General features: G+C 37.4%; 1 protein-coding gene across 1 annotated transcript in view; it reads right to left on the bottom strand.

Moving 5' to 3' along the window:
* Positions 1 to 13,773, bottom strand: part of UBXN4 (UBX domain protein 4) — a 31,194-nt gene that overhangs the window by 4,379 nt on the left and 13,042 nt on the right. Inside the window, exons 6-10 of the mRNA XM_055397574.2 lie at positions 10,877 to 10,970; positions 7,715 to 7,769; positions 6,801 to 6,965; positions 5,969 to 6,096; positions 1,705 to 1,807 (exon numbers count right to left, since the gene is read on the bottom strand). Coding sequence (XP_055253549.1) covers positions 1,705 to 1,807; positions 5,969 to 6,096; positions 6,801 to 6,965; positions 7,715 to 7,769; positions 10,877 to 10,970 — 545 coding nt within the window. The remainder of the gene's footprint in view (positions 1 to 1,704; positions 1,808 to 5,968; positions 6,097 to 6,800; positions 6,966 to 7,714; positions 7,770 to 10,876; positions 10,971 to 13,773) is intronic.

Genomic DNA, 13,773 nt, shown 5'->3' with positions numbered 1-13,773 from the left:
AAAATGACTGATTTAAAAGTTCACTTAAATATAAAATCAAAACATTCATAAAAACTCTGTGCTTTAAAAAACAGCTGAAGGCTATCAAATACAAATAGTACTTAAAAGCTTTCATAACTCAAAAATGACCACAAAATATCAAGAATACGTTTTCTAATAGCAAGACTAACTAAGATGAATAAAAATGAACAATTATATATCTTAACCATGACTGCTGCTGCTGCTGCTGCTGCTAAGTCACTTCAGTCGTGTCCGACTCTGTGTGACCCCATGTGACCCAGTTTGCAATTAAGAATTTTCACTGTCATTTGTCAAACTTATGTTATTATGTCGCAAATACCCATTTAGGTTATAGGTATTTCATATTAAAAACATGAAAAAATTCTAATATGAAAAACTAAAATTTAAAATTCTGGAACAGACCAGAATTTCCCTCGTATTATATATATATATATGTATATATATATATATATATGGCATGAGTTTTTGCCTCCTCCTTGACTCAAAGAATAAATGGTCCATAACCAACCCATATTACACACATAATCCAGTCCTAAGAATTTACATTGGGCAAGCAACACAATCACCTTCACACTGTTAAGTCACCTATACTTGTAAAATCTTTTAAAGGGAGAATGAAACTTTTGTGTTTTGTAGTATTTTACTCTAGGTCATATATATATATACACCCCTCACTGTTCTCACTCAACATCAGGTCACTAAATTAGATCACTGTACTGAGGTGAAATTCTAACAGGACTGACGCAATCAGAGATCTCTCTTTACTCATGTGATCGCCTCACTTACCTGTGGCAGAAGCAAAAGACTCAGGCCAGGGCAGGCCACTTGAGGAGGCCTCAAGTGGGGCCCCAAGGCAAAAGAGGAATGAAAAAGGCTATTTGGAGTGGATCCTACTATAAAGCTTGGGAAAAACAGTTAATAAGTTTATTGTCCAGCCAAGCTCACAAGTGGAAGAAGTTTTTTAGGTATCCTTTTCTTGGGACCTATTAAGTGAGATAGCCGACTAAATGCAGAAGAGATCTAGCAGAAAAGTCTGAACCCTAATTTCAATCTTGAAGTGATACATGAAATACTGGTACATGCCTCATTTTCAATACATATCTATCAGAATAAAAAGTAATTGGGAAGTACTCATATCTTATTTTCTAAGATGTTTATTTCACACCCATTCAGATTTTGAACAAGGCCAAGTTCTGGAAGTAAATTCCTAAGAAAGATACTTGTTGTCAAATACAAACTGATTATTGATCTTTAGGTTTGACCAATCAGCAGATGGTGGGAAAAGTGCCAGCCCCACAGCATTCTAAGCAACTTGCAGAAAATTTGCAGAGGATCAAAAAAAAACTGCATCTTTTATTGAGGACAACTCCTTTAGATTAGACTTCTGGAAAATCACTTGCTTTTCATTCCTGCAGCTGAATGTACTGAGCAGTGAGAAAAGTTTCCAGAGTCTATTATACTGTGTCAGGAAATCCCTCTTTTCATAGAACAAGCAGATATGCTGTTCCCATATGGCACTCATATATGACGGAAGCTCCACAACATCCCAGAGGCATCTTGTGCCTCCCTCCTGGGGATAAGTCATGACTTACTCAAACTCTTCCAATTCTGCAGGAATTTTTTCCCTCTTACACTTAATAACCCGTTCATCGACCTTCATTACAACTCAAGACATAAATTTACCTGTGCAGCAAACTGCCTTGCTTCTTCTAAAGGAGCATCAGAAGGGAACTGATTTGTAAAGGAAGAACCATCTGGAAGACGGAACTGAATTCTCGCAACAGTGCTGTAAGAAAATGAAAATCAAAAGTCAGCATCTTTACCTCTACAAATTCTCAAACTGTATCATTAAAACTAGGAGAAAATGGAAGTGAAACTGTGTAATAAAAACAGGAATTTATGGAGAGTGAGGGAGGGGGAATTGGAGGAAGGTGGTCAAAAGGTACACACTTCCAGTTTAAGGCAAGTAAGCACTGGGGATGCAATGTACAACAGGGTGACTACAGCTAGCACTGCTGTGTGGTATAGGCAAAGCTGCTGAGATTAAGTCCTAAGAGCTCTCGCCACAAGGAAAGGCTTTTTTTTCTTTTTATTATTATCTCCCTGTGGCCCTTGAACAGGGGTCTGAAATGCACGGGTCCACGTATAGGTGAAATTTTTTTTAATAAATACATACTACAGTACTGCACTATCCATGGCTGATTCAATCCACAGATGCAGAACCACAGATATGGAGGGCCAACTGTAAAGTCATATGTGGATTTCTGACTAGGCAAGGGTGGCGCAACCTTGGATGCAACTCCAACTCTTGCATCATTCAAAGGCCAAGTGTATATGAGAAGATGTATGTTAGCTAAACATGTGTCAATCACTTCAAAATATAAGTAAATCAAACCACCATGCTGTATTCCTTAAACTTATTCAGAAATTATGTCAGATATTTCTCACAGGAGAAAAAAAATTTTTTTCACAGTAAAATATCGTTTATTATTTTTAGCAACAGCTATTTTGAAATGTAATTTACATAAAATTCATCCTTTTAAAATATACAATTCAGTAGTTCTTAATATAGTCAGAGCTGTGCAACCATCACTAATTCCAGAATATCCTTATCACTCTAGAAAGAACGAAAGCCCATCAGCAGTTAGTGCCATTCCTCCCTCTCCCTGCCCCTGGCACCCCACTCATCTGCTCTGTCCTTGTAGATCTGTCTGTTTCTGCGTTTCATATAATGGAATCATAAGCTGGGTGGCTTCTGGCTTTTGTCATACAGCATTTTGTTTTCAGGTTTGTACACGCTGCACCATGTGTCAGTACTTCATTCTTTTTTTTGGTGAATAATATTCCATTGTATGGGATATGCATGTTTATCCATTCTTTGGTTGACGGACATTTTGGTAATTAGCACATTTTGGCTATTTTGAAGAATGCTGCTATGAATACTCACGTACAGGTTTTTGTGTGGATGCTGTTTTCAACTCCCTCAGATGTATACTTAAGAGTAGAACGGCTTAGCATTTTGAGAAACTGCCAGGTTGTTTTTTCCAAAGTGGTTGTACCATTTTATAATCAGATTAGCAATGCAGGAAGCTTCCAAAATCTCCATATTCTTGCCAATATTTGGAGGTCACTTTAAATTGAGGCATCCTAGAAGGTGTGGTTTTGATTTTCCTAATGACTAATAATGTGGAGCATCTTTTCATGTGCTTATTGACTATTTGTATATCTTCCCTGGAAAAATGTCTATTTAAATCCTTTCTCCATATTCAAATTGGGTTGTTTTCTTTTTGTTGTTGACTTCAAGTTCTTTTTATATTCCAGTTACCAGTCCTTTATCAAATATATGACTTAAATATAAATATTTGGCTTAAATATTTTCTCCAATTCTTTTTTTTTTTTTAATTGTACCACGTGGCATGTGGGATCTCAGTTCCCTGATCAGGGATTGAACCCATGCCCCCTGCAGTGGAAGCATGGAGTTGTAACCACTGGAGCACTAGGGAAGTCCCTCCAATTTTGTGGGTTTCTTTTCCCTTTCTTGATATCTTTTGAGGCACAAAAGTTTTTAATTTTGGTAAAGTCCAACTTACCTGTTGGTTTGTCACTTGTGCTTTTGCTGTCATGTCTAAGAGGACTGCCTAGTCCAAGATCACAAGAAGTCCTTATTTCCCGCCCCCAACAAGTTTATACTTTTTAACTTTCACACTTAGGTAGATGATCCATATGGTGTGCGAGATAATGGTTCAAGTTTATTATTTTACACATGGATATCCACTTGCCCAAGAAGCGTTCGTTGAAGAGACCATTCTCTCCCCCGTTGAATGGTCTTGGTATCCTTTTCAAAAATCAACTGATACAGGTTTATTTCTAGAGACTCAAATTCCTCTTATAGGCATACCTCAGAGATATTGATTCCACACCACTACAATTAAATTATCATAATAAAGGAAGTCACATGGAATTTTTGGTTTCCCAGTGCACACAAAAGCTATATTTATACTATACAGTAGTCTAATAAGTGTGCAATAGCATTTGTCTAGAAAAACCACATACATACTTGAATAAAAATACTTTATTGCAAAAAATATGATCAACTGACAACACAGGTTTGCCACACAACTTTCAATTTGTAAAAAACTACAATAAAGCATTAGCACAATAATCCAGGTATGCCTGTACATCAACCTGTATGTCCATTCTTATGCCAACACCACAACATCTTGGTTGATGTACCTTCGTAGTTAAGATTTAAAATCAGAAAGTCTGAGAACTCTGTTCTTTTTCCAGACTGCTCTGGGTGCCTTGCATTTCCATATAAATTTTAGAAACCGATTCCTGCAAAAATTTTGGCAAAAAAACCAACTTGGATTTTGATAGGGATTGTGTTGAATCTGTAAATCAGCTTGGGGGTAATTGCCACCTTAACAATATGAAGTCTTGGACCTATGAAAACAAAGTATCTTTCCATGTATTTAGTTAGGTCTTCTTTAACTATTTCAGTAATGTTTTCTAGTTCTTAGTGTATAAGTTTTACACTTCTGTTAAATATATTCTTAGGTATTTGATTTGTCTTGGAAAATAGTTCTTAAAAAGTAATTTTTCTGGGCTTTCCTGGTAGTCTAGTGGTTAAGAATCTGCCTGCCAATGCAGGGGACATGGGTTTGATTCCTGGTCCACGAAGCCCCCACGTGCCTTGGGTGCGGCACCTAAGCCCATGTGCTACAACTACTGAAGCCTGTGCTCTGGAGCCCCTGCTCTGCCACAAGAAGCCACTGCAATGAGAAGCCTGCTCACCACCACCAGAGAGTAGCCTCTGCTCACTACACCTAAAGAAAGCCCATGTGCAGCAATTAAGATCCATCACAGCCAAAAATAAATGAATCAACAAACATTTTTAAAGTAATTTTTCTGATTACAAAAGTAATGCTTGTCAATTTTCTAATATGGAAAATACAGAAAAGTACAGAGAAGAAAATAAGTATTAATAGTAATCCTACTAGCAGTATGTACTAGAAATCTGAATTTCTGTCTTTGCAACACACTTCTGTTTGGGGAACTGCCTTATCCCTCCAATATGTCACTCATGCTGGTATGATTATCAAGTAATATTTCTCGTATCTCCTTCACCACAAGAGTGGGCATGTCTACTACCCCAATCAGCTAGCCCATACAAGTGACAAAGTGATTGGTACTGAGATGGCCATGTGACCCAAGCAGGACCAATCAGAATTCTCAGTGAATGAGAATTCACTTCTTTCTTCTCTAGGATCAGCTCAAGATCAAGAAGGTGCCAGGAGGCCCTAGGCTCTCCTGACAATATCTAAAGAGTTTCTCTGAGAGTAAAGCTAAAACAGAAACCAGGAGATTAAAGAGACAGAAAAGGTCTAATGATACCCTTTAGGTTCCTGGATCTAGCGATGCCTAACCAAATCTATCACTGTAACTCCCAGGTGCAGTGCCAGGGGATTCCCTCCTCTGCTTAATCCTATTTGACTTGATATTCTGACAACTGAAGAATTCCAGTACACGTCACTGTTGTTCAATCTCTAAGTCATGTCCGACTCTTTGCAACCCCATCAACTGCAGCACACCAGGCTTCCCTGTCCTTCATTGTCTCCCAGAGTTTGCTTAGACTCATGTCCATTGAGTTGGTGATGCTATCCAACCATTTTATATTCTCTGTGAGATCATCACTATAATCATTTTGATGAATATGCTGTTTTTTGAAAGCGATTTCAGCTTTCTTTAAAACATCATGTATTTAGTACAGTACAGTTGTACATTCACATTCAATGACAAATACCACTGGCAGCTGCCAACTGATCAGTATATTCTTCTGCAACTATTTATTAAGCCACAGAATAAATCAGTGTTAAAGAGAAGCCCATAACTGCTTTTCTCCTTAACTGCCATATACATACATACACTTTAGCAAGAAATAAAGTACCTTCTTTCTTTTGTGGAAGTGTCTCTCTTGACTTCCATCTCTGCCTGTTTGGCCAGCAGGGCGGCAGCTTTAGCAGCTTCTACTTCTTCCTTTGTCTTTGCAAACCGAGCAGCTCTCTCTGCACGGTCCTTGAAAACAGTTGTTAAATATTAATTATCTTTCACTGCCAGAAAGATCTAAGTACACATTTCCAACATATGGAACACAGATATGAATTCCTTAAGACCATACATGAACTTCATCACTCTGGATCTGGCATTTGTTAGTTTTATCAACTGTCAGGGATCACAGTTATTGTTAAACAAACAAGGACTTGATTTTGGTCACTATCTCTCAAGCCTGGAACAAGGTCAGTAGATAATAAATATTTACTGAATGAATACATGAACAAACAATATTAAGAAAGAGGTTTTCATATGTATTATAACTGCTTAATTCTAAAACCAATTGATGCAAAACCATCCTAAGCTTCATGTGCCTAAATCCTTTGAAAGTCCTAAAAAAGAATGCTTATGACTAGAGGAGACTGTGAGGGAGCAAATTCTTGGTTTCTTTCCTGGGGAATCTTGAAAACTATCTTTGACTACTGACAAAATTCATAACATAACATGGAGAAAAATTACTTCAAAAGATTATCTCAGTTTTAATCTTAACTGTATTTTAATTAAAGAGACAATTTCTAGAAAAAGAAAACTGACAATTAGTACTCTCTGAGTCACTAAAATCTACTATTTCTGAGCACCCTGTCTGGTAGTAAACCAAAACCACTGTGCCTAGAAAAACAATTTCACCAATGCTCTAGAGTCAAGCATTAAAAATAAACAATACTCACCAGAGCAATCTGCTGTTTTATACGCTCTCGAGCTGCCCTATCTTCTGCCTTTTCTCTGTTTCTTTCCTCTAACATTCTTTTTGTTAATTCTTCTTCTTGCTTTCTTTTATAATCCAACATTTCTTTTCCAGTTTTCCTCCTCTCAATTTCCTTCTTAATCTCTCTCTGAATTAAAGAAAAAGTAAGTTTTATGAACCAGAAACAAAAGTTAATAATCTTTCATCAATACCATTTTGTACACAGGGCAAATTGGTTGTAGGGTACAGCTAAAGAAACAGAACAACTTCACAAAATGTAAGGGTCTAGTAGAATGTATTAATAGCATGGGTCAATGGTCAAATCGTATCAATTTATAAGTCTTTGCCAGTGGTTTTGTAAAGATTACTATGTGGTCAGTGTAATTTGTGAAGAAAAAAAAAAAACCCAACAGAATTACAAGTTTTCCCTCCAAGGACAACAAAGTAGTCCTTTATTTGGCCTGAAGACATAACCTTCGTACATTAGAACCCCAAAGAGATGATGAAGTTTATGTGCACAGAGTAAGAAAAATGAATGGTGAACTACAATACAACACCACCAGAGGAAATATTCAGCAAAATGTCTACCCATTTTCCACAAAAAGGTACTAAAACTTTGATCTGCATCAAACCAATTTTAATTCAAGTCCCTTTATTCTTAGTGTAAAAGATTCACTGTAGAGGGAGAAAAGATGGTCTAATTTATTCTGAGCAATTTCCAAAAATCACAAAGAAGTGTACACTGTGACTTTACGACAGAAGACTGGTAATACCCCTTACTGTGCTGCAATGCTGAACTACAGGACCACGAAGTCATCCCATGTGCCAAGCTAAACAAGAAATCAAACGTTCCCTCATGGAAAGGAAGAGGAAAAAATACTAGGCACATCAACTTACCTGTTCTTCCTCTTTCCTTTTCTCTTCTCTCCTCTCTTCAAGTTTTTTGGTTAGTCTGAATTTTAAAAGTTTAAAAAATACATTAACTCAGAAAGTTTTAAAAAAATGCATTAACTGAGATACATTATATTGAAATAAATTACATTTAGAAGATTTCTTTAGCTAAGAACTGGGGAAATGTGGAGACAGACAAAAAAAATCTCCTAAAGGCTAAGCAACAACTTCTCTACCTAGCCCCTGGCCCTGAAAAAAATCCACAAGAGTCAGGGGGAGCCCCTTCCTCCAGCTCTAAGGGCCTTACCTCCTACTTACCTCTAGTTCCCTTTCCTCACCTGATTTATCGGATACTGATTTTTTTTTGGCTACACCATGTGGCTTTTGGGGTCTTAGTTCCCCAATTAGGGATCAAACCTGAGGCCTTGGCAGAAAAAGCACATAGTCCAACCCACTGGCCCACCAGGGAATTCATCAGATATTGATTTTAAAATGTCTTAAAAAAAAAAAATATATATATATATATATAAATCAATGACTTAAAAATGCTTTACTTCTTACATAGAAGAGGAATATAGCACAGAATTGATAAAAGCAAAAAGCTGAAGGCTAACATTTATAAAGACCAGTAATACCAAAATTGATTTTGAACTGTGAGAAATTCATCAGTTAAAAACTAATGATTCTGAAAGCAGACAGTGGTAATGGTTCCACAACCTTGTGAATATATAAAAACCCACCCAATCTGCATACATTTGGCATTTTATGGTATGTGAATTTTATCTCAGTTTTTTAAAACTAATGGCACTTTTTCTCAGAGGGGTTTGGGTTGCACAGGCATATGCATTTGTTAAAATTCAGCTGAAGAACTCAGCCAGAAATCTAAGGGATGTTCAAAAATGATGGTTTAGAACCCCAAAGAGATGATGAGGTTTAGGTGCACATAGTAAGAAAAATGAGCACTAGAACGCAGCAACACCAGAGGAAAAATTCAGCAAATGTCCACAGGTTTCTTCTTCATAAAAAGGATGTCAGAAGTAAGACCCAACATGAACAGGTTCTGCTATAAATTTGGAGTATTCTGTGCACTAAAAAAAAGTTACAGGAAAAATTAACTGAAACACATTAGAGGGAAAAAAAAGGACCCATGAAACATCTTAACTACTCAGGGAAATTATAAACTTGTATAACCACTTTGGGAAACTGTTCAGCCAGCGTCTACAACCCAGAAAATTCCCACTCCTGAAAACATACCCGAAAGATACGTTCACCAAGACATGTAATAAAAGAATGCTCACAGCAATCCTATTCTTAACCAACTCAAACTGAAAATCAAATATCCATCATCAGTAGAATAGATAAATAAATCATGGTATAATCAATATACAGTGACTACAGCTATACAGTAACGAGCAACAATTTGAAGTGCTTATATGATTTAATTATATGATCATGGCTCAAATTTTTGAAACGTCAAGCAGCTAATAGTTACTTCCCAACGAAAACTGTTTCATTATTAAGATCTTTTCAACATTTTATCTAATTTCAACATTAGAATTCCTTTCTAAAAGTTTTTTAAAAATTGGGTGTATGTATCTTCTAAGAGCACTCTGAAGTTTTTTTTTCAAGTTAAGGAATCTCAAACAACTCTAGAACCACTCTCTCCTGACAAGTAACTATAAAAGTAATAATGTTCAATGAAGAAAATTTGGAAACCCGAGAACAAAACAAAGAAACCTCTAATTCCAGTTTCACAGGTACTAGTATAAGCATTTTGTGCATGTCTTCAAATATCTTCTGGGACTCATTATCCTATGTAACAAATACATACCAGAATGTGTACATATCATTATTTTTTAATTAAAAATGGCTTACTATATTCTATTTGCAGAACCATACAGGCAGACACTAGTAGACATCCCTTTATGTAAGAATGGAAACTATCTGGGGGAATTTCCTGGGAGTCCACTGGTTAGTACTCTTAGCTCTCACTGCCAAGGGCCTGAGTTCAATCCCTAGTAGGGGAAAACTAAGATCCCACAACTCATTTGGTGTATCCAAAAAAAAAAACAAAAAACAAAACCAGAATGGAAACTATTAAATAACAGAAGCTCCCCTTCCCCACAGCAATTAAATAGCACTTGATCCCACCTCACAATAAAGGGCTACCTGCCACGTTTCTTCACATTCCCTCCAATTCTCGAAATCCTTTCCTGAGTTTTCATTCTCACTTCACTCTAGGATCCCAGGGTGATGCAAGTAAGGGTGCATGGTGAGGGATGCGGTGTTAGTAAAGTAGAATGAAACAGAAGAGGAAGAGCCTCTGAAACTCTCATTCCCTACTGCTCTCCTTCCAGACACACACCATTTCTCTCCACCGTGACAGGTTTATCCTGCTGTGCACCACTAGATCCTGGCCCTGCCACACTCATAAAGAACAATCAGAATCAAGGGAGGTTTTGCTAAAATGAAGCTCATTTATACTGAACCATGCATGAACTAACCCAAAAACCCAATGACAGCAATCATTATGAATCTTGGTTCCCCATAATATCTATGTGAACAAGAAAATATCAAGTCTAAGTAGTTTTTCTTAACTTCCATATAACACTGAGTGATTTTTAAGTCAAGATTTTAAAATATTCCTGCTTATCCATTCACCATTAATTCAAGTCCATTTTAAGAATCATAGTATAAGATTATGATCTGATAACTACTGTAACATTAGAAAGTACTAAACTAGAAGCCACAAAAAGTCAGAAATTTGATTATCAGACTAACAGCACGTGATACTTAATAGACAGACACATATGCAAAATCCAAACTCAGTACATAGTCATAAAACTGGCTGCCCATCTGGAACTTATCCTGTGACACACAGAGATAAAAGCAGAAGTGACAGATGGAAACACATATACCAAAATACTAGTGAAAGAAGGACTGTTAAAATTATAAGACCTAAAGCTGACCAATGACTTTAGGGATATACAAAAGTTCTTACTTCCAGAATACAATTTCTATGGATACAAATAAGTTGGTCAGGAAGTAAAAAAATTTCAACCTAGGATTTTAAAATTTTTTGTAATTTCAGCCCAAATTCAAATTCATGAAGTAACTGAAAACCACAGTCTATTAATAACAAAACACTGTCTAAAAATAAGAGCAAACCTTTCCACTCTGACGTTGAGGTCTTCAGTAGGTCTCTGATTTGAACATCCACTAGGCTCTTGAGACACAGTGGTCTGGCCTGAACTTTCTCCTCCTTAAATAAGAAAAGAAAAACAAAAGAAGAATGCCAATTTTAAAAAAGACATATCTTTTGGGTTACAACATCTGTTAACAATCTTGTTTCTTAAACATATTTTCCCTAGGGATGGAGTAGGAGATAAGAAATGAACTATATTACTAACTCTGCAAGTCTGAACCTGAAATAACAGTATGTAAGTGGGAAATAAAGCAGTTACTCAGCTGAAAGCCACCAAAATAAAACATGCAGAAATACTAATCTGGCAGGAAGGAATAATAAGCATGCCCTAGCCAGGGATACCGGAGAAGGCAATGGCACGCCACTCCAGTACTCTTGCCTAGAAAATCCCATGGATGGAGGAGCCTGGTAGGCTGCAGTCCATGGGGTCGCTACGAGTCAGACACGACTGAGCGACTTCACTTTCACTTTTCACTTTCACACACTGGAGAAGGAAATGGCAACCCACTCCAGTGTTCTTGCCTGGAGAATCCCAGGGACGGGGGAGCCTGGTGGCTGCCGTCTATGGGGTCACACAGAGTTGGACACGACTGAAGTGACTTAGCAGCAGCAACAGCCAGGGATATGGAGAAGGCAATGGCAACCCACTCCAGTCCTCTTGCCTGGAAAATCCCATGGACGGAGGAGCCTGGTAAGCTGCAGTTCATGGGGTCGCTGGGTGTTGGACACTACTGAGCGACTTCACTTTCACTTTTTCACTTTCATGCATTGGAGAAGGAAATGGCAACCCACTCCAGTGTTCTTGCCTGGAGAATCCCAGGGATGGGGGAGCCTGGTGGGCTGCTGTCTATGGGGTTGCCCAGAGTTGAACACGACTGATGCGACTTAGCAGCAGCAGCAGCAGCCAGGGGTAGGCTCTGCTCAAAAGCAGCAGGGTCCAGTATCTTTGGTATCCATTAGGGCAGCCACTAGTCAGTCATGTGTGGCTACTGAGCACTTGTAATAAACTAGTGCAGGTGAAAGACTTTTTCAACTGTATTTAATTTTAATTAAAAATGCCACATGTGGCTGTGGTTATGGTATTCAAGAGTTCTAGGGAATTTCCTGGTGGTCCAGTGATTAGGACTCTGCAGTCCCACTGCAGGGGGAAGAGGTTAGATTCCTGGTCCCACAAGCCTCACAGCAGGAAAAAAAAAAAAAAAGTGCGAAGCTCTAGAGGCCAAGTATGATACTGGGTATTACTAAACTTATGATGACCCATGGGATCTGCTTCTGCAGACCACAATGATTCCTTAGAGAAGCTTTTCATACCTAGTATTTCATACTAATATTCTTTTAAGGATTTTCTGAAGGACAGAATTTTGTCCTGGCCTGCAGTAGAGGATAGCTATGGTCTGGTACTCCCTTTCAAAACCTCTGCTATTTCCTTCCTTACCACTCACTATCAACTTAATTACTCCTTATATATTTGATCTTTGAAACAGTATGGACTGCAGAGCAACAAAGTCTGGGTTAAATCTTGTTCTGTCACTTCAGTAAATTATTCAATCTCACAACACTTAAAAAAAAAGTTGTGTGTAACAATTAGTGACGTGGATCTATGACTCATAAACAAAGAAAAAATGGATGGCAATCAGCTAAAACAACTGATAAAAATCCAAACACAGTAAAATTACTAGAGGAGGTTCTGTCTTTAGGTTTAAAGACAACTGGATTATCATGCATAACTTATCTCCTGATAAAAATGCACAGCAACACCTATAAAGTAGTCTTGACAAAAAAGAATAAAGAATAAACCTGACTTCAACAACTAAAACAAGCCTGTAAAACTTCCAATTTAGAATAATTTTTACAAATTATTATAGGGATGTACCAAATCCAGACTGTGGGAAACTATAGAAAAAAACCACTGATGACAGTGGGAATCTATGAAAATCACTAATAATGATATATTGGACTCCAACTCAAACTGAAAATTTATTGCCTAGATAATTAATGATAAAAAAGAATCATTGTTAAACTTTCCAGGATTCATAAGAGATAATCACATTCTATTTACATTTTCTAAAATGCTTAATTTTTTTTTTTTTGCCATGCTGCTCAGCTTATAGGATTTCACTTCCCTGGGCCCTTAGCAGTGAGAACATGGGGGAGCTCCTAACCACTGGACCATTAGGGAAGTCCCAATATCAACATTTTTAAAGATGAAATGATATAATGCCTAAGTGTATCCTAATAATAAGTGGCAAGTAGACATGGAAAGGAAGCACAGATGAAACAATATTGGCCATGAGTTAAAAATAGTTGGAGGATAGGCAATGGGTTCATGAGATTCTTATACTATTTTCTCTACTTCTGTATGTTTAAAATTTTCCATAATGAAGCTAAAAAAAAAAAAAACAACAACAAAGAACTAAGATTAGAGTTGCCACTCACCTCAGGTAAGAGAGTATAATAGTCTGAGCCTAACCAAGTTATTTACCTACTAAAACAAAGACATGAATGCTCTTTGTGGGAATATAACAGAATCCAGAGTGTTATGTGTAACTCTTTAAATAGGACTAAAGTTAATGGGAAATTATAGAGCATCGAATATGGGGAAGAATTTTGCTAAAACCTAAGGGGTTCAACAGCAGAACAAGATTCCTAGCAAGGTAATGAGCTTCCTCTCATTAAATATATTCAAATACAAGCTTGATGATTATCTACCCAGGAGCTGGAGCAGGATCATCTTCTAAGATACTAGTTTCTTGGACTTGCCTGGTGGTCCAGTAGTTAGGAACCCACATGCCAAGGCAGGAGACACAGGTTCGATCCCTGCTCCGGGAAGAGTCCACATGCCCTGGAAACAACTAGGAAC

The sequence above is a fragment of the Moschus berezovskii genome, chromosome 2 (assembly GCF_049115385.1).
Source record: "Moschus berezovskii isolate FMDL1 chromosome 2, NW_MosBer_1.0, whole genome shotgun sequence".
NCBI lineage: Eukaryota > Metazoa > Chordata > Mammalia > Artiodactyla > Moschidae > Moschus > Moschus berezovskii.
Note: the sequence above shows the minus strand (reverse complement) of the source record. Positions and strands in the feature narration are given on the sequence as shown.